The sequence below is a fragment of the Tamandua tetradactyla genome, chromosome 17, assembly GCF_023851605.1.
Source record: "Tamandua tetradactyla isolate mTamTet1 chromosome 17, mTamTet1.pri, whole genome shotgun sequence".
Lineage (NCBI taxonomy): Eukaryota > Metazoa > Chordata > Mammalia > Pilosa > Myrmecophagidae > Tamandua > Tamandua tetradactyla.
Genome location: NC_135343.1, coordinates 8,540,824 through 8,563,782, shown reverse-complemented (window position 1 = coordinate 8,563,782; position 22,959 = coordinate 8,540,824). Strand labels below are relative to the sequence as shown.

General features: G+C 42.3%; 1 protein-coding gene across 2 annotated transcripts in view; it reads right to left on the bottom strand.

The window, feature by feature from the left end:
* The window catches only part of QPCT (glutaminyl-peptide cyclotransferase), a 72,033-nt gene that overhangs the window by 16,654 nt on the left and 32,420 nt on the right, over positions 1–22,959 (bottom strand). The window contains exons 1-3 of one of the 2 annotated variants that reach the window (XM_077135078.1): positions 16,266–16,373; positions 8,521–8,667; positions 2,534–2,812 (exon numbers count right to left, since the gene is read on the bottom strand). In XM_077135078.1, the coding sequence (XP_076991193.1) occupies positions 2,534–2,812; positions 8,521–8,667; positions 16,266–16,373 (534 nt within the window). Of the gene's footprint in view, positions 1–2,533; positions 2,813–8,520; positions 8,668–16,265; positions 16,374–22,959 lie in introns of those variants that run through there. The other variant, XM_077135079.1, reaches the window with a different exon arrangement.

Here is a 22,959-nt window from a genome sequence, read left to right as displayed (position 1 = left end):
CCTGGTTAGGCTCGGTTCGGTTGGGGTGTCTCTGCTTCACCCAGCAGCCAGGGAGGCTGGCTCTGATCCACGCGTCTCTCCTCCTTCTCCTGGGACCGGCAGGCCAGCCGGGGCATGCTCGTCTCATGGTGACAGCAAGGCCAGCTGCGTAAGCAAACTTCCAGCCTCTCCTCGTGTCACATCTACTACATCCCATCGCCCAGAGCAAATCAAATAGCTAAACTCAGAATCAAGAGATAAGGAAATATAACCTGCTACAGCGCAAAGGCCTGGCAGAGTCAAAAGGCAATGGATGTAAATGTCTAATTATAATCCCACCACTGGAAAGGGGTGGGGGGTGGGCTGCAAAAAACTGGGACAATAATCCAGTCTACTATACAGCCTGCTCACTTTCCACCACTACCTATTCAACTCACGACAGCTGAAGAAATTTAAGATCACTTTTTTTATATTTTATTTTTTTTAAACATTTTTTATTGTTAAATACATATACAAACAAAAGAAAGAAAAAGCAATGATTTTCAAAGTACACTTTAACAAGTAGTTACCGAACAGATTTCTGAGTTTGTTGGTTACCGGTCTACTATTTCAGATTTTTCCTTCTAGCTGCTCCAAAACACTGGCGGCTAGAAGAATCTTGTGTGTGTGTGTGAAAAATAACATATATTCGAAAAAGCAATAAATTTCCAAGCACAGCACAACAATTAGTTGTAGAGCAGATTTCAGAGTTTGGTATGGGTTACAATTCCACAATTTTAGGTTTTTACTTTTAGCTACTCTCAAATATTGGAGACTAAAAGAACTATCAGTATAATGATTCAGCAATCATACTCATTTGTTAAGCCCAACCTTCTCTGTATAACTCCACCATCACCTTTGATCTTTCTCCCACTCTCCAGGGGTATTTGGCTGTGTCCATTCTAACTTTTCATGTGGAAGGGGCTGTCGATATTATGAGATAGGAGGAAGGGACTCCTAATGGATAGGAGGCTAGCCCCTCTCCATTTCTGACTTTTCTGGTCCATGGACCCATCTGGAGGTTGGAGGTTGGAGGTAACTTTTTTGGGGGGTTGGGGGGTGTACATGGTCCAGGAATTGAACCCGGGTCTCCTGCACAAAAGGCAAGCATTCTACCACTGGAGCACCCATGCACCCTAAGATAACTTTTTAATATAACTTTAGTTGAAATATAACTAGAAGAACAAATCTGATACTTTTAATTTGGAACTAAAACTTTTTTTTTTTTTTAATTCTCCACCTCACCATTTACCGCTAATAGAAAGGATTCTTAAGAGAGGGTATATGTTGACTCAGGTTTTTAAATGGGCATCCTCACTCATTACTCACACAGCCCTTTCTATTTCTGGTCACCAAAGCCAGGCAAGAGCTAGATGGAACAAGGTAAAGGAGCTCACCAAGAGAAAACCCACCCTTTACACAGAACTGGATCTTCAAGTCATACTTCATTTCAGGTCCTTATATTAGATATACAACTATAAAAATTAAATGTTTATATCAGTTTCCAAACTCCATTCAATTGCTGGAGAAGTGTACTGGTTAAAAATAGGGACAGAGCATGGGACAAAGACATTATAGAAGGTTCCAAATACAAAACAAAACCAAAAAATAGTGAAAAGGATATTGAGAAGTTATAAACAATTCTTTCTTTCCTAAAGTTAAGTATATCCAGCAAAAATAGAACCAAATATCCCTATCATTTCCATTACAAAATAAACCTTTTACTTCTTGTATCAAAACTCTGAGGGGGAAAAAAAGGCATTCGTTGTCTCTGAACAAAGTTTTTGTTTTTGCTTTGTTGTGTTTACTTGGTTATGAGTGATATCAGAACCAAATGTCTTCATCTAGTTGAGCACTTTTTTCCAACATACCCTTAAGAACACCGAAACTGAAATAACATCTGAGAGTCCCAGAAGTATTTTGAGCTGAGAGTATAACAAAAGTCCTGCTATGCTACATAAAATTGAGCCGAGATTTACAGATAACAGCAATAGTGCATTTCTATTTCATGCTTTTCATCTTGATATGTCTGAATTACCCATTCTCTACTTAGGAACCACTTTGCTACAACTCTCCCCACCTCAAACTCAAAAGCCACCATCTCTCAGATTAGAGGTTGTAATGTGTTCTATGGCTATATAAGCAAGAAGAAATAAACATAGTTCTCATACATATGCCTATACCAGTCTTCCCCCTTCTTCATTTTTCCCAAAGAAATATTGTAAACACCTTAATGTGAATTCAAAACTGAGAAACGAGATCCCAATTAATGAACGTACCATCATGCATTTTAGGTTTACTGCTCATGACTGCAATCTCAAATAATGTAATCCTTCAATTAATATTCATGCAATTTCACATTATTTTTGTTAAAAATTAGTAGGAAATGTACCTGAAATCTCCATTTCTGCATGGTCATTTACGTTATCTTAAATTTCTATGTGGATTCTAGAATTCACTCAGACTTATGGCTAATGGACCTTACCCCGGGAATCGACAAGAGGAAAACAGATACCTTCAGGGAAAGAAGTTTCGTGTCCAAGGCACGGGCAAGTTCCAAAATCATAGCACAAGGCACAGCTGCATCGATAGCTCCCACGAACACCCTGTCGTCCCACTGGGGAAAATACTTGGAGTCATAGTGACAGGCAAGGACCAGATGTCGTTTGGCAGTGGGGTTGAGGGTGCTGATGATATTGGAGAATGACCGGTACCCATAGGGGGTCTGATTCAAGAACGTGTCCACTTCCAAGACCCAGTCGGCCTGAAGGCTCTGGATTCGCCGGATGATGTGCTGGTCGAAGCGAAAACAAAAGTTAAGGTCTAGACAGACACTTTCCAGGAATGTTTTTAAATCATATTGTGATGCCCTTCAAATTAAAATGCAATACATGTTTATTGTATTAATAACAAAGCTATTTAAAGGGAAACTAATCCTCTCTTTCCCCCAACCTTCCCCTATCAATCAATTCCAGCCCCTGGGTTACCAGTGTTGAAACACCCTTCTCCTTGCTTTTAGGAACATACACGAACATAGGAGTACATACAGTTGGCAGAGGTGGTATGTTTTATAGGAATAAAGTCCTGCTTTATACATTACTCTGCCCCTTGCTTTTCTCACTTAACAATAAATCATGGACATTTCTACAAGTCAGGAGCTACAGATCCACCTCTGTATGCATTAAAGTCCACTTGTAATATTTCTAGAAAGCTAAGAGGGCATGTTTGAGAAATCAGATACCAAAGCCTTATCTTACTTTCCACTCTTAGCTCTCGGAGGGCAAGGACAGCGCATGGCAGCTCTTTTTTGTCTATGCATGTGCCCCAAGTCCAACAAATGCTCAATAATGTAATGAACATTAATAGAGATATCGAAGCCCACCTGTGGAGGGTAATATACAGAAAGTCCCATAACAAGAGAATGACCGGAGGATACTGAGGCCCCTGACCACTCTTAGAGTCAATAAACAACTAATTCTGAACTACAGGTATGATATCAAGCAGTGTTCTCTCTGCACCCAAGGCTGGGCCAGACCTACTGCAAATGCTGACAAAAACAAAAAACAGCCCATTTCCCCATTGCTCCCAGCCACCTAGGGGCTTACAGCAACACTGACTGATAAGAGAGAGCAGCAGCCAAAGCACCATTTCAGGGCTCAGAAGTATCTACTTTGAGAGCCAAGAGTCTATGGTGTGAGAAATCAAGGTGAATTCATTGCTGTCCCATTTGTCCTTTCCTAGCCTTATTTTTTTTGCATCATTTTCCCCACTATTTTCCATTTATTCTATTTTCAAACATTGTATACATCATTACAAGTTGCCTTAAATTATTTTTTAAAACTGCAAACTAACCATGAATATAAAAGGCAATCTGTTCCAACAGGGATGGATCTTGAGGTGAAAAGTGAATAGTCTACAATGACTAGAAAATAATGGGATATTTTTCTCCCAAGGAAGGACAGAGTTTTCCAGCCTTGCCACATCTACGGATACAAAGCAAGGGACATGGAAACACTGTGGCAAGAAGCTTGCAAGGAGAAGGGAGCTTAGCCAGGGGGGTGGGCCCTGATTCCATACTTAATCCTGCAGAAGTCACAATGAAAAAACAGCTTCAGCTCTTCACTCCCTGCTCTCTGTGGTGAGGTGAACTTTGGCCTAGATATGCCTACGTGCCTGCTGTACTACCTTTTCTTTCTTTTTTTCTTTCTTTCTTTTTTTTTTTTTTTTTGCATGGGCAGGCACCGGGAATCGAACCCGGGTCTCCGGCATGGCAGGCAGGAACTCTGCCTGCTGAGCCACCCTGGCCCGCCCTACCTTTTCCATTACAAGTTTACAAGTTGCCTTTTCACATCATATTAAAAGGAAATGTTTACCACATTCTTGAAAACCTCATTTATAACTCCTTTATTTTATTATTTTGTACAGTTCTCTGTGCTGTACTTTGCTCACAGTAGATTATCAGAAAATATGGTTCGATTATAACTAGTAATTTATTTTCAATGAGAAAATATAAAATTATATGATACAGAACATTAGAAGTTCAGATAGAGAGAAATCATGAGTATGTAAGAGAAGCTTTTCCACATAATGTTAAAATAAGTTATCCCCAGACTAAACAAAAAAAATTTTTTTCCCACTAAAGAGGTCATTTTTAAAAAATAAAAAGAGGATATACTCCAGAACATCTGGTATCCAGATGGCGAGCTGCTGCATTAAATGTCTTCTTCAATACCAAGAACAGCTTGCAAGCTTGCAAAATTAAGGGGGGTTTAAAAAACCTGTCGGAGCGTTCAGTTGCAGTCTTGTTCTTATACGCAAACATATTTTTCGACTACTGAACAGGTCTTGGCCGTCATTTCTGATGTCTACTTTGACACTAAAATACACAAAAGAATCAGCAAATGCCCCCCCCCACACAAATGTTCTCCCTGAAGTAGGCTTCTCTTTTTTTTCCAGAGTAAATATTTTAAAATTTATCTTAGCAACTACTTTCTTTCATAAATAATCCAGCTGACTACAAAATCTAAGTCACCAATATCCCTTATTGTCATGTTTTGGGCTTTCAGATTCATGGGCAAGTTCACACTACAATTGTCTAGAGTTGGCTCCCAATTCTACTGGTGACATCACCTAAAATATCCCCAAGCAGGGAAAACTTGGCTGCCCTGGTGTAAAGCAGCCGTGTTTCCCCAACCCTTGCCAAGGGGCCCCCAAGCGGCAAAAGTTGGACCCTCCAGGATGAAAAATGCAGTTTAGAATATAGACAGTATTTTAGATGATGGCACAACTGTTTTTATGAAATGGGAAGAGGAGAGAATGAGAGAGATAAGGAGGAGAAAGAAGCGAGGGCAGACAGAGAGAGGGAGTAAAGAGAGAGAAAGAGAAAGGTGAAGGCTATTTTAAGGGGGGGGGTAGTCCTGATTTTAAATGAACATTAATGTAAAATCCTGTGTCTAATTTAATTGAACTTACAGTCATATTTCTAAGTTTTCCAGATTTTCCAGTCTCTGCACTGCCTGCAGAGACTGCTGCCAGGCTGCTGGCTTGGGGAGCCTCTTCCTTTCCGAAGTATGGGATATAAAAGGCTCTCAAGTCCCAAGCTTGGGCTTCCCCCCAGGGGTCCCCCTCTTGGGAGGCTGCCTGAAGGTGTACCCGAGGAGAAACTGTCCACGTCTTCTCCTGAATAAGCTCAGCTGCAGCTTCTCAGATGCATAGCGTGACTGCATTTCCAGCTCACTCTTAGACAAAGTGGGATTTATCATCATGAGTCTTCGATGTATTTCTTACTCCTATCTCAGATAGAAATCACCGAACTAATACAAAATGCAATGACTTTACTTCTTTTACAAAGAAATTATATTCTCAAAAAAGTTCTAACAATCCAATGGGCAGCTTTGAGCTCACTGATCAGTGACAAGAAAAATACAGACTGTAGAACAGTGTTCCCCCAAAAATTCTCTTTCTCTGAAAGACAATCCATAGCAATGTGCATCTTTATTGATTAAATTCACTTCTGAGTGCAAACTACTAATCCAAGGTAACACAAGGTCACTACGTTACTCCCTTAAAATAACTCAACGTATCACCTACTTCATCTTCAAAAAGAGAAACACTTTTTCTTCGGTGACCTAGAAAACACAACTCTCTAAAAATTAATGTTGATTTTTGTGGTAGATTGAATCATGTACCCCGATTTAGACATGTTCTTCATCTTCATCCGCATTTCTGTGGGTTTAAACCCACAGTCAACAGGATCCCCTGGACGCGTTGTTTTTAATTAAGGTGTGGTCCAAGCTGGGTCTTAACCTAGATTCCTGGGAACCTCATAAAGAGGCTCAAATGTCACAGAAATGAGAAAGAAGAGGACATTGCCATGGGATGGGACTGCCAGGAGCCAGCACCTGAATGCTACGGTCTTGGGGGAAAGGTAAGCCCTGCCCCTATGTTGCCTTTAGGCTTCTTCCAGCTTCAAAACCAGGAGCCAGCAAATTCCCACTGATCAGGCCCACCCATCATGTGATATTTGTCATAGCAACCTAGTGAGCTAAGACTGTCTTACATGACAATCTCTTAATGACTGTCTTACATAGAGGGCAATGAGGCTTCCACACAGCCTTCCTCTTAGGACTACAGGGAAGTCAGCTAGACCACTTAGAGGTAGCCCAGGGCAGTCCCCAATACATTCCAAAATAATGCCTGTAATTTCTTGTGTCCCACATGATAGTGGAAAATGTAATTATGGGTTCAATACCACTGTTAAATGAATAGGTGATTTTTTTTTAATCACAACAGCATTCATATGTATTATTTATACTACATATTCTGTTGAAGCTAAATGAAGTTTAAAATAGCAGTATTTGGTTGAATTTATGGAGTTTTAGAGCCCACGGGTGAGAAGTTTCAGGCCTGAAGTCTGTCTATATATGTTTCTGTGTATGCAACCTCCTGAGCACATAGTACAGGGAAATGAAAATGTTGGTTTGGGTGAGTATTAAAAAACCCAGATTTCCTCTCATGGTCCACTGATGATTTTGGAAGACCCCAGTAAATGCCCTGAGATGAGAGCCCACAAATACTGTTGAAATGAATGGTATGTGCCTCACCCGCCAACCCGGGCCTGACAAAAACTAGAGGATGGAAATGTTTGTATGGACAGAGCTCTGGTGCCACCCAATCAGAGCCCTCCAGGCTTGAGTCCAAATTCTGGCCCCATCACCAAGAGCTGCTAAGTTGAGCAAGGTAATTCATATACGAAAATCTCACGTCTTCTCTAACTTGTAAACTCAGGGTAGTGCTTGTTCCTGCACAGTAGGGTTTGTCTTGGGGACCGAATGAGATGATGCAGGCTCAGCACAGGACTTGACTTGGAAGCAGTGCCGGTGAAACCCAGCCCTATCCCTGACCTTCCCCACTCTACCTGAAGGTGCCCTGTGGGTCTCTTACATCCAATTCCCTAGAAGCAGCAGCAGCTGTGTAGACGGGGAACAAGAAGCCAACTGGGTGAGAGTCACAATGACTGGCTGGACTAGACTTGAGGGGCAGGAGCTACGCACCAGGGAGAAAGGGCGAGTCCAATGCCCTGGGGCAGCTGTTCTTGCAGGTCTTGCTCTGGGCATGGCAGTGGGGTGCCCAGGGTTTTGTCCAAGGAGTTAGGCAGGAGGACCATTCTCAGAGGGTCTCGCCCCATTTCCTCCCAAGCTGCCCTTTCAAATGGGACAACTTTGAAAAACCAGACATTCAGAGGAGGGGTTTCAGATCGCTTAGGAAGACAGACATTAAAGAGGCAAAGAGATGTCAGGGCCCGGGCTATGATTTATTCCACCCTCTATAGCAGTGCCTTTCAAATGGAACTGGGAAAATCAGTGAGTCTTGAAATCAGGTTAGTGGGTCACAATCAGCATTTAGGAAAGAAAAACTGGTATGACAGAGTTAACAATACCAGAGTGAACTGCAGGTAGCAAGCGTGTGTATTTTTCACGAAACTTCATGAGATATGAAGTATTTTCACAGTGACTCAGAGTCAGAAGTTTGAGAGGCAGTGCCCTGGAGAAAGCAGCTTATCACTGACCTTTCCCTTTCCCTCCGGAAAGAACTGTCTCCCTAAGGGGAGGGAAGATGTGATGGTCAGGACAGTGGCTCACTCTCCCCCCAGAACCATCAAGCACCAACTGTCTCAGGTGGTTGATGTCAAGTGTTGAGAGTCCAAGAAAATTTGGTTTGGAGCCTCAGGCTGGGTTACTGAAATGGTCACGAGTTGGGACTAATAACTCTGTTTGATGTTGCACCCCGATTTCTCCGATTTCTTAGATAAGCATGCATCGCCTAATTCAGAAGAGGCATTTACTCTTACTTGTCTGGCTTTCTTGGCTATTCATTTTGGTGAACACTGAGACTGGACAGTGGATTTGAACATTAGACAGCTCGGAACTTCAGCTGCAACATTACCTCTCCTGTGAAAGCAAAGCCTTCCGCATTGCGAGGCCGTGTGTGTCATGTTCTCACCTGGCGAGCAACATAGCTTCCAGGGGATCCAGGATAGCGCTCTATCAGCAATGGCTGTAGGTCCTTCTGCCACATTTCAGAGATGTTGGTGCCTTCTGCAACTTGCCGAAGAGACGATGCATTCAAAATGGCCGGCTGGTGATAATTCTGGGGATGAAGCACAATTATTTATCCGGCATTCATTTCATAACACGCTTAAGACTTATCCTGAGACATTTGCAATCAAGAAATCTCTGCTTTGAACCTCAAAATAAAGAGGTAACTTTATGTCATAGGAGGTCAATTAAACTGCTCAACTTTAAAAGGTCTCCGTATGTCGAGAAAGTTGAATGAATTGTTTTAACAGCTGATTTGAAAATAAAAATTAACACAATGGTTTAAACTTGGGAATTAATATTTAATATTTACCTGGGTAATGTTTAATGATTTTTGGTATGATTGTACTGTAAACCAAGGTTTAAAAATATTGTTTAAAGACATATCAATTATTATTCTGTTCCTAAAACCCAGTATTTAAAAAAGTTCAGTCAGCAGGACAATATACTTTTTTAGCATAATCATAAAAGTCTGTGCTGTGCTACCAAATAAGCACCGCCTTGGGGTCAGAGGTAGGATGCAAAGTTTTCTTTGGATGCTGCCGTTTATAAGTTGTGTGACCTTGGGCAGGTCCCTTAACTTCTCACCCCTCCAACAAAGAGAATAAAGGAATTTACTCTAGATTTGCACCATACAATATGGCAACCAGTAGCCACATGTGGCTATTTACTACCTGAAAAGTGCATAGTCTAAATTGAAATATACTGTAAGTGAATATACACACCAAATTTCAATGACTACATTTGGAAAAAAACCTAAAATACCTCGTTAATAATTTTTATGGTAATTATACGTCATAATGATAAATTTTTTAATATACCGGCCTAAATGAAAAAAATTATTAAAATTAATTTCACCAGTGGCTTTTTTTCATGTACATACGTGGTTCTAGTTATATATTTCTACTGGACAACTCTGGTCTAGATGATCACCATGGTTCCTTTCAGCCTGAGCTTATTAATAATCCATTAAATAGTAAACATTTTACCATCAGTTAAAATTATTTTAATATTCGATTTATGATCACACAGGTACATTTATGAATTAGTAGGTGAACTCTGCTAAAAAAGCTAAATAAACATAATATTCAAATTTGTGTTTTGGGTACAACTTTATACATGCTGTACCCTCTTATGACACTAGTGATGATGAATCATTCATTCATTGCATGTTTGTCAGGCACTCAGTGATGGAATGCGTTACTTCTTTCCAAAGGGTAGTGAGTGGTCGATCAGATTTCTTGCCTAAAAGGAGTAAACAGGGTGACACAGGATATTGAATTCTTTGGAATGCAAAGCAGAAACTAGGGGAACTTTGTCTGTTTTACAGTTTTCTCCACGACCAGCATTTGATGAATATGTGTATGTAATCATATGGGTACTTACACGCTGTGTAGTTGAGAAACTACGGGATTAAAGAACATTTAGTGTCAAATTACTTCTGCTCAGAGTTACTCTCCAGGATTATCATGCAAAAGGTATACGGTCAGTGGGATCAGACAGGTCCGGAGGCATCTTGACTCAGTGCTGTGCTACTTACTTGCTGTAAGCCTGGCCAAGTCACCTAACCTCATCCAGCCTCATTTTCATCATCCCTAAAATGGAAGTAATAACACCTACTTCTTAGGGTAATTATAACCAAATGAGCAAATATATATAAAGTGCCATAACAAATGCTCAGTAAGTGTTAGATCTATTCCCTTCTACCTATAAACACTAAAGAGGAATGGAATTTTAGAGCTGGAAAGGCTACTTTGAGATAATCTAGTCCAATTTGCTTGATTTATATCAGTGAAAACTGAGGTCCATAGTAACCAAACTGATTTTCCCAAGGTCATAGGTGAGTTGCAACTAAGTCTGTGAAAAGAACCCTGGTCTGCAGACTCCCAATCCAGTGCCTACTCTGAGCCTCTTTAAGTTTGTGTTTTTATTGATAATACATCTTTAAATATATTTTCTTAATAACTTTGGACTGCAGCCTTTAAATTCTTTGGAACCTCTAGGACCTGCAGCTTCATGTGAGCTCTCACACAGTGCTTTGAGAAGAAAGCTGATGCTAAAGACAAAACAGGAAAAATGTGAGAAGGGAAAAGAGGAACATCGAGGCAAGAAGTCAGAAGACTTAACATGGTTAATTATTACTCAGCGTGGTCTGGAAGAACCTGTCTGGTCTCTCCCACTGCCCTGCAAGCGCTGTGCAGTGTCACTCGCCCGGCTCGCCGTGCTCAGTCGCCCTGGCACCCTTCCAGGACCACAGCACCCAGACTGAGCCCTTGGAGCCTGGGCATCAGCAGTGCCCTCTGCCTTGAAGGCTGTCTTTCCCTACCTCATCACCTGGCAAGCACCTGCTCATTTCAGGCTGCAGCCTTTTGCTCAGAAAACCTTCCCTTGAGCTAGGTGTGAATCCCATTACATGATCTCAGAGCAGATAGTTCTTTTCCTTCATTACATACATCACAATCGTAATTGTGTATCTACTTGTTTAATGTCTGTATTTCATGCAAGATGTTAGCCTCCTGCAAGAACTATCTGTTTTGTTTACCACATTCTCTCTAGTACCACACAGCGCTCTGTCCTTATTGAGCAATCAATAAATACTGGGTGAGTTCATCCAGTAAGGAAGCAATGGATAAACTGTCTTTCTAGAACTATCTTCCCTAAAGGCTGTGCTTATTTTACACAGTAAAGTAAAATGAGCATTTTTGCCATCATAAATACAAATCAGTGGAAGGCAAAAGCAATCACAAGGACAAAAAAGACAGGGGCTACCTGCTGCAAAAGGCCAGGGATTGCTGGGGTTCCATGGGAATGGGCTTTATCCTTTCTAAATTTCTGATAATCAAAGCCTGTAATGATCTCGAGCTGGATGGGTCCAGGGCAGTCACCATGGCACTCAGGAATCACCGTGTTGAAGGCTCTGCACCACTAGCTCACTTTCTCCTGCGATTATTCCATTCCAGAGCCTACATGATCCTACAAACAGTCCTTCCCTGCAGCCCCACAATGAAAGGAAACCAAACTCATGTTTAAGACGGTGATTTTATACAGGCTTGAAAAAATTCTCAAGAGATATAGGAGAAAGAAAAACAGGAACAAAATCAATAACGCCCTTGCATCTCTAGCTGTAACAGATATTGTGAAACACAGCTGACAAATTGCTGTGATAAATGCTTGCTGGATGAAAAAAGAGTAAGTTCAGTAGACAGGCCCACTGATGTTCAGGGATATAGAGACCTGTAAGCCTTGCTCCTGTATCTCCTAGGCTCTACCACTTACTTAGTGTACTTTAGGAAAGAGCTCTCTTTTCTCTTTCCCTGCCTCTTTGGAGAGGGGTAAAATCGGGAGACAACCACACTCAGTTCACTACTTAAACCCTTCTACTAATTAAAGACCTCTACGGAAAAGCATTTGACTTTTGCAGCCTAAACAGCATGCATTCGATTTTTATGGAGTCTTACTCTCAGAACACAATAAATATAAAAATCTACGTGGAGATGAGAGGAAGGAGTAAGAGGAAAAAACTGGAAAGAAATGCGCACTGGGCAGAAGGAAAGTAACTGAGACACTAACACGGTAGAGCCCAATGGCAAATGCAAACCCCCAATTGTTCTAGGTTTATTACAACTGAAAGGCACTTAGACATTTTCCATTGGTGCAGGTGTTCTCAGCAGAATGAGGCTCAATTACAGTCCCTGCCTTGTCTTCTTATCTAGGCAGAAAGGACAACAAGTCTGCTTCGGGTGACAAGAATCTTTCAGCTGAAAAAGTGTGAACGAGATACCCTGCAGTTTCTCCTCTAGGTTAATCACACGGTGCCAGGACAAAAAAAAAAGGATTTTAATTACAGTATCTGCAGAGTTGGCCCAGGTGCAGAATTTGAGGTCCCAAACCACTGAATTAAAGGGAGATCATAACAGGTGTGCAGGCAATTCAGTCCCAGTTTCCATTCCACGTGAGTGTCTCCCAGACAGCACTCAAATTAACACCTGTCTACCTGCAAATTCAACTCAGCCAACATTTTCTGGACTTCTACGTGTTAGATGCCACTGACATCACACAGGCTGTTGTAAAATTGTTGGGAAGTGAATATGACAAAGTTCTGTCTTTTTTTAAATACAAGCAGTCCTCTACTTAAAGGCAGAGCAGAGTGGGCTTCGAACACAATTTAGGGTCAAATCCCAGCTCCCTCACTAGCTGTGACTAGGAAAAGGTTTCTTATCTGTAAAATGAAGTCATCTACCAGAGGGGAGCAGCTCAAAGAGGGCTCATCATGTCTCTTTCCCCTCCTAATGGCCTCACTGCCTCTGTCTTGGAGTCTTCATAGCTGCTTCCATAAGAATTATGAAGGGAGAAAGAAGGGAAGCTAAGGACTTTTAGAACCATGGGGGCAGGGCCACCTGAGGACTTTTAGAACACCTGTGGATCCAGAAGGAGAAAGTGAAATGTTGGGGAATGCAGAAACAGTTTGCCAGAGCTGACCCTGAAGGAGTATTACTAGATGAGTATTCCTAGCATCCCTCTGTTAAAAAATCTGCCCCTCCAACTCCAATATGAACTGAATTTTTCTACTTCGTTTTTTAATATAAAGGAAAACTCCACCAATAAGAATACTGCGGGTCCCAAGTTTATAATAGAAAGTCTAGAAACAACCTAAAAATTGCTTCTCAGCCTTTTGGCTACGATTAAGAGTAGAAACAACCTAAATATCAAAAAGGAAGAAAAAGTTAAATAAATTATGGTATGATGATGATTTTGCAGTCATCAAATTATGCTTTCAATGAATTTTATTAGCTTAAAGAAATACAATATACTATTAAGTGAAATAGCAAGGTATGAAACTGTAAATGTAGCACACTCTCTAGTATGAAATAAATATCCATGTGTTTTTTTTAATCAACCTTTATTGAGCATTTGCTATAAGCCAGGCCCAGTGCTAAGTGCTTCACATGGATTAGCTTATTCAATCCTCATTAAAAACCTATATAACGATTATCCATCTCTATAAATATAAACACATTCATTGATCAATAGATAGATACATACTTGATTGATGGATAGATAGATAGATATAGGTAGATACAGACCTACACAGAGAAAGAAGGAAATGACTAAAAATAAAAATAAAAACACCAAAATGTTAACAGAAATTATTTCTGAATGGTGGGATTATGGATATTAGTGGGGTTTTTTGTAGTATACTTTTCTGTATTTTTCCTCATTTTCTAAAATGAGCACATGTTAACTTTAAAACGGGAGACTTCAATAGAAGCCATATTTTTACTTTACTGGAGCTAATAGCATCCTTTTTAAAAACATATGAAGTCCTCTCAACAGTCATTAGTCATTCATATCCAAAGGGGATTTGCTCCAATAAGATTTCTTTTGGCAGCTAGTCGACTGCACTCTACTGAAGGAATAGGGCTGTGATAAAGAAGAGCGGTTGGGGATGGTGGGGGGTGGGGGTGGGAGGGAGTCAGCAGAAGCAATTTTAGAATAAGGATCAACCCCCAGAGCAATGACGGCCTTTAAATTTCCGGAGGAAGATGGGGGAAAAGGAAAAGCAGGTGAAGATGCAAAGGTGCCACGCTGGCTGTCCACCCCTCTCTCCCAGCACCCTACTCCTGGGTTGCCTGGCACTGGTGGCTGTGCTGTCAGCAGGGACTCATCAGCCAAGAGAGTGGAGTAGGAAAGGAAAGCTCATGGGCTCAAAACACATTTTAGCTCTTCACTGAACTCATGTCATCCTGGCCAAGTTACATAATTTTTCTGGGTTTCATTTTCCTCATCCCTAAATTGGGGATAAATATCACTCCTCATAGAAGCCCTGTGAGGTCCAAGTGAGATAGTTATATACATAAAACACCTGGTACCCAGGTGCCAGTACCCCTAAATACACATCTGTCCTGGGAATCTAACAGCTCGTATACTGCCTCTATGGGAAAACTGCAGGTTTCAAATAATCAAATCACAGTCTTATGAACACAACCATAGGGTTGAGCTGCTTTTACATGTTAAGTAGTACTGGAAGAGACACACCTGTATTTCAAAACCAAGGAAATTAATTTCAAAACTGATCCTTTCTTTACCACACCTTGCTTTTTAAATTATCAGACCCAGTGTACCTTACAGGATTGAAATAGTCAAGTGTCATAGACAGCAAGCAAGTCATATACTAGAGTGTGGACTGATTCATCTTCCAGTTCAAAAGCCAAGGCTGGTGCCCTGGAAAATTTTAGGAAGGGCTACAGAATTGGGGGTGGGGGAGTGGGGGAGCGCAGGCAAGATGGGGAAATGCCGTGCGCTGGCTGATTGTGCCATTTGCTTGCAAGCATTCAGTTTCCCAACAGTACAGTAGTTAGACTTCTTAAAATAAGATTCGTGGTATAAAAGACATTTCTAAAAAGTTAAATCCTCATTCATTTAAAGCGTTTTAATAATCACGCCATCTTTTCCCACCCACAACGTCACCCTGCCTACACAGGCCAACAATTGATCCCTTCAGAGCAGCTTGTTCCCTTTCCAAGTCACTTACTCCGGTCCCTTTAGATGTATCGTAAAGGCTCACTTGGTGCGGTTCCACATTCTGGTTTTTAATGCCCCTTTCCCCATTTCTGACCAGAGAGGTGCTCCAGCGAAGCCAAGAAGCACAGCTCTCTGTTCCTCATGAATGCTGCTCCAGCTGAATCTCCGTGGGAAGCTGTTTTCCTTATAATGAGATTATTCTTGAGTTCTAGCCCCTTCTCCGTACAGGTTCCCTGAGGACAGTGGTCTCTGTGTCGCAGGGGGAGTGCTGGAAGGGGTGACCCTGAACTGCCAACCTCATTAAGATGCCCCGGGAAACCGAAGCGGGCTATTCATAGACAAATGCCTGTGGCTCACCCCAGCCCCACAGGTCACCCTACAGCCTGTGCAGCCGAATTGCCCACGCTCGAGTAATGCGGGAAAACAGAGACATTTAAAAGATCTGTTCAGGACACTGTCCAAGTTTCTATCCCTTTACTTTGCTGTGGTTCTCAGTATCTTTAAAAGCATCCCATTTCACAGCTTGCCATTCGATTTACGTGAGCACCTAGCAATGTCACTATTTCCCAACTGTTACACACAAGACAGGAAAATGATTGGAAACCGACTGACGGAGAGGGAATCTGCAAATCACTTTTATCCCGGGGTCCTTATAGCAAACGTGTATCTACAGCCAGCTACATTTCTCGGGAAACGGCAGTTGGCTCGCTCTCGCTCTCTCTTTTTTTTAAATTGATTTTTAAAAGAAGCGGCTCTCGGCTTAAGGCCCGTCTTTCCCAGCTGCCCGGCTTCAAAATCTAAAGCAAACAGTAACCCACGTCGGTCCTGCCCCGGCCCGGAAACTTCGGCGTCTCCGGGGCATCCTCCGACGCGGCAGCCGCGGGGGGTCTCGAGTGGGCGGCGGCGGCCCCGGCGCCCTCCCCGCGCCCCTGCGCCCCTGCGCCCCTGCGTGACACACAGTTCCCGGGCGTGTCGGTCCCCGCATCTCACCGCCGCTGGGGGGGTGGGGGGAGCTGCCCCAGCCCCGGCACCCAGGCGAGGGCGCAGGGCGAGTCCCCTCCGGGCGCCCGAGGTCCCCGCACCCGGCCGCAGCGGCTCCGGGGCCGCCCCGCAGAAGCAGCCCCTCACCTTCTCCTCGGTCCAGGCCGCGGCGGCCCCACCGGCCCCCCGGGCGGCCGCCAGCAGCAGCAGCAGGTGGAGGCCGCCCACGGCGCGCGGGGCCCCGCCGCCAGCCATCTCTCCCGCGCGGTGCGGACGCGGGTTCCCGCCGGTCACGCGCCCGGGGACGCGCGCCCTTGGCGCCGGCCCCCTTCTCCACCCTTGGGTCGGCCGCGCCCGCCTCCCGCCTCCCCGCGGCCCTCCCCAACCCCACCCACCCCCACCCCCGGACCTGGGCAAACCCCGGGGGCACCGCCCCGGAGGCACGAGCTTTGCAACGCCGGGAAACAAAGCGGCCGCTCTCCTGGGCTTGGGGAGCAAGGAGGGAGGACACGGGCAAGACCTTCTTAGGGCCTCCGGGGCCACAGCGGGGAATGGGGGGGGGGGGTCATCAGATCCCGGGGAGTCGCGAACCTCCTGAGGAGGGGTGGGCAGCAAATCTGCATTTACTGATACTGGGTACCAGGCACTGTGTCAGGTCCTTCATGGAACCTTTCCAGCCGTGGGAGGTGAGTGTGAATCCGGTTCTGCAGGTGAGGAAATGGGGTGCAGACCTCCCAGACCCGCACCCTCGGGGATCAGCGTCTCCCCTGTGGGAAGCTGCGTCCGAGGCACTGAATCTTCACCCGTTCTCTTTCATTTTTTTTCTCTCACAAATGATCACCTTGCTTATTGGACCCAGACCACAGGAGTCCCGGTGGAGAGGTATGGTTGAAGTGGTTATGGGAAAGAAATGCGATCTAAGATACTCGCAGCGGCTCTTTAGGCTTCCCCGGTGCATGCCCCCAAAAGGAAAAGATGGAAACAATCTTATCTACTCTCTAACGCTAAAGAGCACTAAAGACCACTGCTATCCAGACTAGCCTGGCGAAAATAAAATAGCTTCTTCATTTTGTCTGAAGGTTTCTGGTCTGAAATGCTTCGGGACAATTACTTCACCATCCTGTGAGGGTCAGGGAGTGGCCTAGCCGGAAATCATTTGATAATTTGTAGTAACATCTAGTTCGCAGGAAAAAAGGAGGAAAAAAAAAAAAAAAAAACAGAACAAGGGAACTGAAACAGAGAACTTCCTAGGGAGCAAAGGTTGGAAGGCAGTGGAGACTGGGGGATGCCTCTCTGCCTCCTGGGATTGGCTATAAGGGGGAGTTTTAAGAAGAGAAAGTGTCCTTTTCTGCCCTCCCCTGGAGCTACGTGGGAAAACAGGATGATGCTTCTACATCCCTGAGGTTCAAAATTCTCTTTTCCTGTCCTAAGGGTTTTGGGTGGTCCTTTAAATCTTCAGGTTTAAATAAAAGTAAATCACTTTGTAATATTTAAGGGTAGTTCTTATAATCTGATCATTTCAGAACTTTCAGCTGGTATAATACTCGGTACAAAACCACTCTCATATCTCCCAATATATTTTCCCCCTCGTTGCCTGGGCCACTTTGAAACAGCGGTTTCCCTGAGAGGCTCTGGTAGTGAGCCGCCTGTTTTGCTTACAGGATTATCTTTTTATCATCCTACAATGTGATCCTTACAAGAAGTGAGAGGCAAAAATAGTAGACCTATACATAAGTACTTGGAATCTCAGGTAGCACATGAGGTTTTGTTGGTTTGTCCAGAGTGATGCCCCAATGAATCCCAGAATGATTTGATCAGTGACTGGAAAAGTATTTGCAAGCCCCCTTCGGGGAATGGTGAGAACGGGGAGAAATTCATCTTCCCCAAGTTGAATTCTTGATATTCTCACAAGCAGTGTGGACAACCAAAGCTATAGGCTGAGCCCCCAGTCTTGGGGTTTGTTCATATGAAACTTAACCCCACAAAGGATAGGTCAAGTCTACTTAAAATTTAGGCCTAAGAGTCACCCCCAAGAGAGCCTCTTTTGTTGCTCAGATGTGGCCTCTCTCTCCAGCCAACATGACGAGCAGTCTCACCACCCTCCCCCTCTCTGCGTGGGACATGACTCCCAGGGGTGTGGACCTTCCTGGCAACGTGGTTCAGAGATCCTGGAATGAGCTGAGACTCAGCATCAAGGGATTGAGAAAAACCCTAGAATGAGCTGAGAATTAACATCAAGGGATTGAGAGAAACTTCTTGACCAAAAGGGGGAAGAGTAAAATGAGACAAAGTGTCAATAGCTGAGAGATTCCAAACAGAGAGGTTATCCTGGAGGTTATTCTTACGCATTAAGTAGATATCACCTTGTTGTTCAAGATGTAATGGAGAGGCTGGAGGGAATTGCCTGAAAATGTAGAGCTGTGTTCCAGTAGCCATGTTTCTTGATGATGATTGAACAATGATATAGCTTTCACAATGAGACTCTGTGAATGTGAAAACCTTGTGTCTGATGCTCCTTTTAGCTACTATATCAACAGAAGAGGAGAACATATGGAATAAAAATAAATAATAGGGGGAAAAATGTTAAAATAAATTTAGTTTGAAATGCTAGTGGTAAATGAAAGCGAGGGGTAAGGGGTATGGTTATGTATAGTCTTTTCTTCTCTATTATCATTTTATTTCTTTTTCTGTTGTCTTTTTATTTCTTTTTCTAAATCGATGCAAATGTACTAAGAAATGATGAATATACAACTATGTGATGATATTAAGAATTACTGATTGTATATGTAGAATGGAATGATATCTGAATGTTTTGTTTATTTTTTTAATTAATAAAAAGTTTTAAAAAAATAGTAGACCTATAGAAAAACAAAATGTGCAATGCAGTATTAATGTCATGCCGAGTCCAAGCAATTCAAAATAAGAAATAAGGGAATTTTGCCTTCAAATATTAACCTTTCTGTGTGAGGCTGGATTCTCCTCATAGACTCCAAACAAATAGCATGACAACAGGTGGACTGCACATGCAGACATCACAGTCCAGCTGTCGCCAATCGGCAGACACTGGAGAATTTTTTTAAGTGTTCAACAATGCCATTCATCTAAGTTCTTTTTGTTTTGAAAAACATAGTTTTTTTCATAAAAATGTGTTATTTAACAGTTAATGCTTTCATATTTTTAAATGCAAGATTAAATATTTTTCAATGTCTTAGTTTTAATTTCCAATACAATACATATTTTTTTTTTTTTTTTTTTTTTTTTTTTTTTAAAGGAAAGACAGAGAGAAGGAAGGAAGGATAGAAGGAAGGAAGGAAGGAAGAAAGGGAAACATCTTTAAACATTTTCTTGTTTTTATTGTATTTTGTTTTTCCGTTTTTTGTTACATGGGCTGGGGCCGGGAATCGAACCGAGGTCCTCCGGCATAGCAGGCAAGCACTTTGCCCGCTGAGCCACCGCGGCCCGCCCACAATACATATTTTTGATGATTAGTCTTGTGTGTCACCTTCACTAGCTCTAGTACCCAGTTATAATCTAGGTGTTACCGTGAAAGTATTTTGTAGATGTGGTTAACGTCTACAAGTTGATTTTAAGTAAAAGAGGTTTAACCTTCTATAATGTGGGTAGCTCTCCTCCCATGAGATGAAGGCCTTATGAGCCAAAACTTAGATTTCCCAGGGAAGAAATTTTGCCATAAGACTCCAGCATATACGTTTCTTGAAGATGATTGTATAAGAATATAGCTTTTACATTGTGACTGTGGGATTGTGAAAACCTTGTGTCTGATGCTCCTTTTATCTATGGTATGGACAGATAAGTAAAAAAGTATGGATAAGAAATAAACAAATAATAGGGGGAACAAAGGTTAAAGTAAATTGAGTAGATTGAAATACTGGTGGTCAATGAGAAGGAGGGATAAGGGGTTTGGCATGTATGAGTTTTTTCTTTTTTCTTTCTTTTGCTGGAGAGATGCATATGTTCAAAAAAATGATCATGGTGATGAATACGCAACTATGTGATGATATCGTGAGCCATTGATTGTACACCATGTCAAGAATGTTTGTATGTTTGTTGTTTACAATAAAAATACTTAAAAAAAAAAAACACTTCAGCATAAAATACTTCCTGAGTTTCAACCTGCCAGCCTGCCCTACAAATGTCAGACTTCTTAGTCTGAAATATATTTCACTGGAGATATATATATATATATCTCCAGTTGGTTGTGTTCCTCTGGAGCATGCTGTCTGATACAATAATGAGAGATACAGCATAGATAAAAAAAGCTTTTTGTGGTCCTCAGTAATTGTTAGGAATGTTAAGAGATCCTGAGACCAAAACATTGAGGACTGCTGGGTTAAAAAACAATTACTTTACCTGGGAGAGATAAAACATGAAGCCAGTGGTTCTAACTTTAGCTACACATTTAAATCATTCAAAAAGCTTTTTTAAAATGATGATACCTGGGTCCTATCCCCAGATTTCTGATGTGATTAGTCTGGGACGTGGCCTGGACATCAGCTTCATTAAAGCTCCCCAGGCGATCTTTAAGCCTTAATGCGGGGCTAGGGTTGAGAATCAGTCCATTAAGCCATAGACTCTGAGAGGCAAAGTCCAATAAACAGATTAATCATAGATTAGTAATCACATAGTGTAGTTATTTTACAAGGCACTGAGGGTAATAGTGAAAAAAGACTGGTAAAATAGGCCAACCCTAAACGAATTATGAAGGAGTCTATTTTGATTCAAAACCCCTTATTTTTCACCCATTATTGGTCCCCTTCACAAGCCTCAAGCTGAAATACCCTGCCCTTTATTCCTTTAATAGCCACAATGAATATAAAGATGCCCATACTTGTGTTGAAAATAGATGGTCATTCATATTTTAAAACTTCAACTTCTGGGTGGGACTAAAGGGAGAAATGTTTATTTGGTGCAAAATTTATATTTTGACTAGTGCATTTCCTAATTTAACTTGTCAGTTAAATTGAACACCATAAGTACACGGAACCTTGAATAGGGCATGAGATTTTGTTGGTTTGTCCAGGTTAGTGTGATGCCCCGATAAATCTCAGAGTGATCTGAACAGTGAATAAAGAGGTATTTGCAAAGTCTCCTTGGAGAAATGGGGAGAAAGGGAGAAAAATTCAACTTCCCCATTTGGAGAATTCCTGGTATTCTTGCAGGTAGTGAAGACAAACAAATCAATAGGTCAAGCCCTTAATCTTGGGGTTTGCCCCTATCAAACTTATCCCTGCAAAGGATAGGCTAAGCCTCCTTAAAATTAGGCTTAACAGTCACCCCTAGAGAACCTCTTTTGTTGCTCAGATGTGGCTTCTCTCTGTAAGCCTACATGGCAGGTGAACTCATTGCCCTCCCCCCTCTACATGGGACATGACTCCAAGAAGGTATAAACCTTCCTGGCAACGTGGGACAGAACTCCTGGGATGAGCTGGGACTCGGCATCAAGGGACTGAGAAAACCTTCTCGACCAGAAGGGGGAAGAGAGAAATGAGACAAAATATAGTGTAAGTGGTTGAGATTTCAAACAAAGTCAAGAGGTTATCCTGGAGGTTATTGTTATGCATTATATAGATACCCCATTTTTAGTTTATGGTGTATTAGAGTGGCTAGAGGAAAGTACCTGAAACTGTAGAACTGTGTTCCAGTAGCTTTGTTTATTGAAGATGATTGTATAATGACAGCTTTTGCAACGTGACTGTGGGATTGTGAAAACCTTGAGTCTGATGATCCTTTTATCTATGGTATGGGTAGATGAGTACAAAATATGGATAAAAAATTAACAAGTAATAGGGGGAACAAAGGTTAAAATAAACTGAGTAGATTGAAATACTGGTGGTCAATGACAGGGAGGGGTAAGGACTATGGTATGTATGTTTTTACCTTTTTTCTTTTTCATTTCTTTTGCTAGAGAGATGCAAATGTTTAAAAAAAATGATCATGGTGATGAAATACACAACTCTGTGAGGATACTGTGAGCTACTGATTGTGCACCATGCATGGAATGTTTGTATGTCAAGAATGTTTGTATGTTAGTTTGTTGTTTACAATTAAAATATTTTTTTTAAAAAAAGATGCCCATACTCTATCTATCCACCATTGTTTTCAATAACAGAATGAAAAATTAAATTTTTTGCTTCTGCAATTCCCTAGAAATAATCTCAAGAATCCTAGTATCCTGTAAATCCTCCCAGCTCCTCTTACTAGGTGAGAGGTCACATCACCTTCTTCAGGTTAAGGTGGCAACAGAAGAAAAGGCTCCTCGCCTCAGGGTTTCTGGAACTTTCCCTCCCCAATCCTTTAGAACAACTGACCTTTCAAACTAGGGGAGTGGAACCTTCCCCATAAGCCCTGAGTCCTTTCTCCAATACTAATCTTGCTCCAAAGAAAATTCCTTTCAGCTCCTGTGACAGTTTGAATTATGTGCTCCAACCAAAGACCGGCTCTTAGTCTGAACTCAGATTCCTCTGGGTGTGCAGTTGGAGATACCAGTTAAGACGGGGACCGTCTGTGGGTAGGATCTTCTAAAATCCTATTTAGATGTGGCCCAACTGAGTCAGGGTGGGCCTTAATCCATATGTGAAGGACTTGTAAAGAAAACACCGCAGGGAGAAGCAGGAAGTCAGTGGAAACCAGAAGAGCAGACACAAGGAGAGAGCGGTGGCCATGTGACAGAAAGCAGAGATGCAAGCCAAGGAACCCAAGGACCACGGCACCGGCACGCTGCAGACTCTGAGGAGAAAGCATCGCTTTCCTGAGGCCTTGATTTTGTCTCTGACACCCTGAGACCATAAATTCCTTCTGCTTAAACAACTCACTGTGTGGT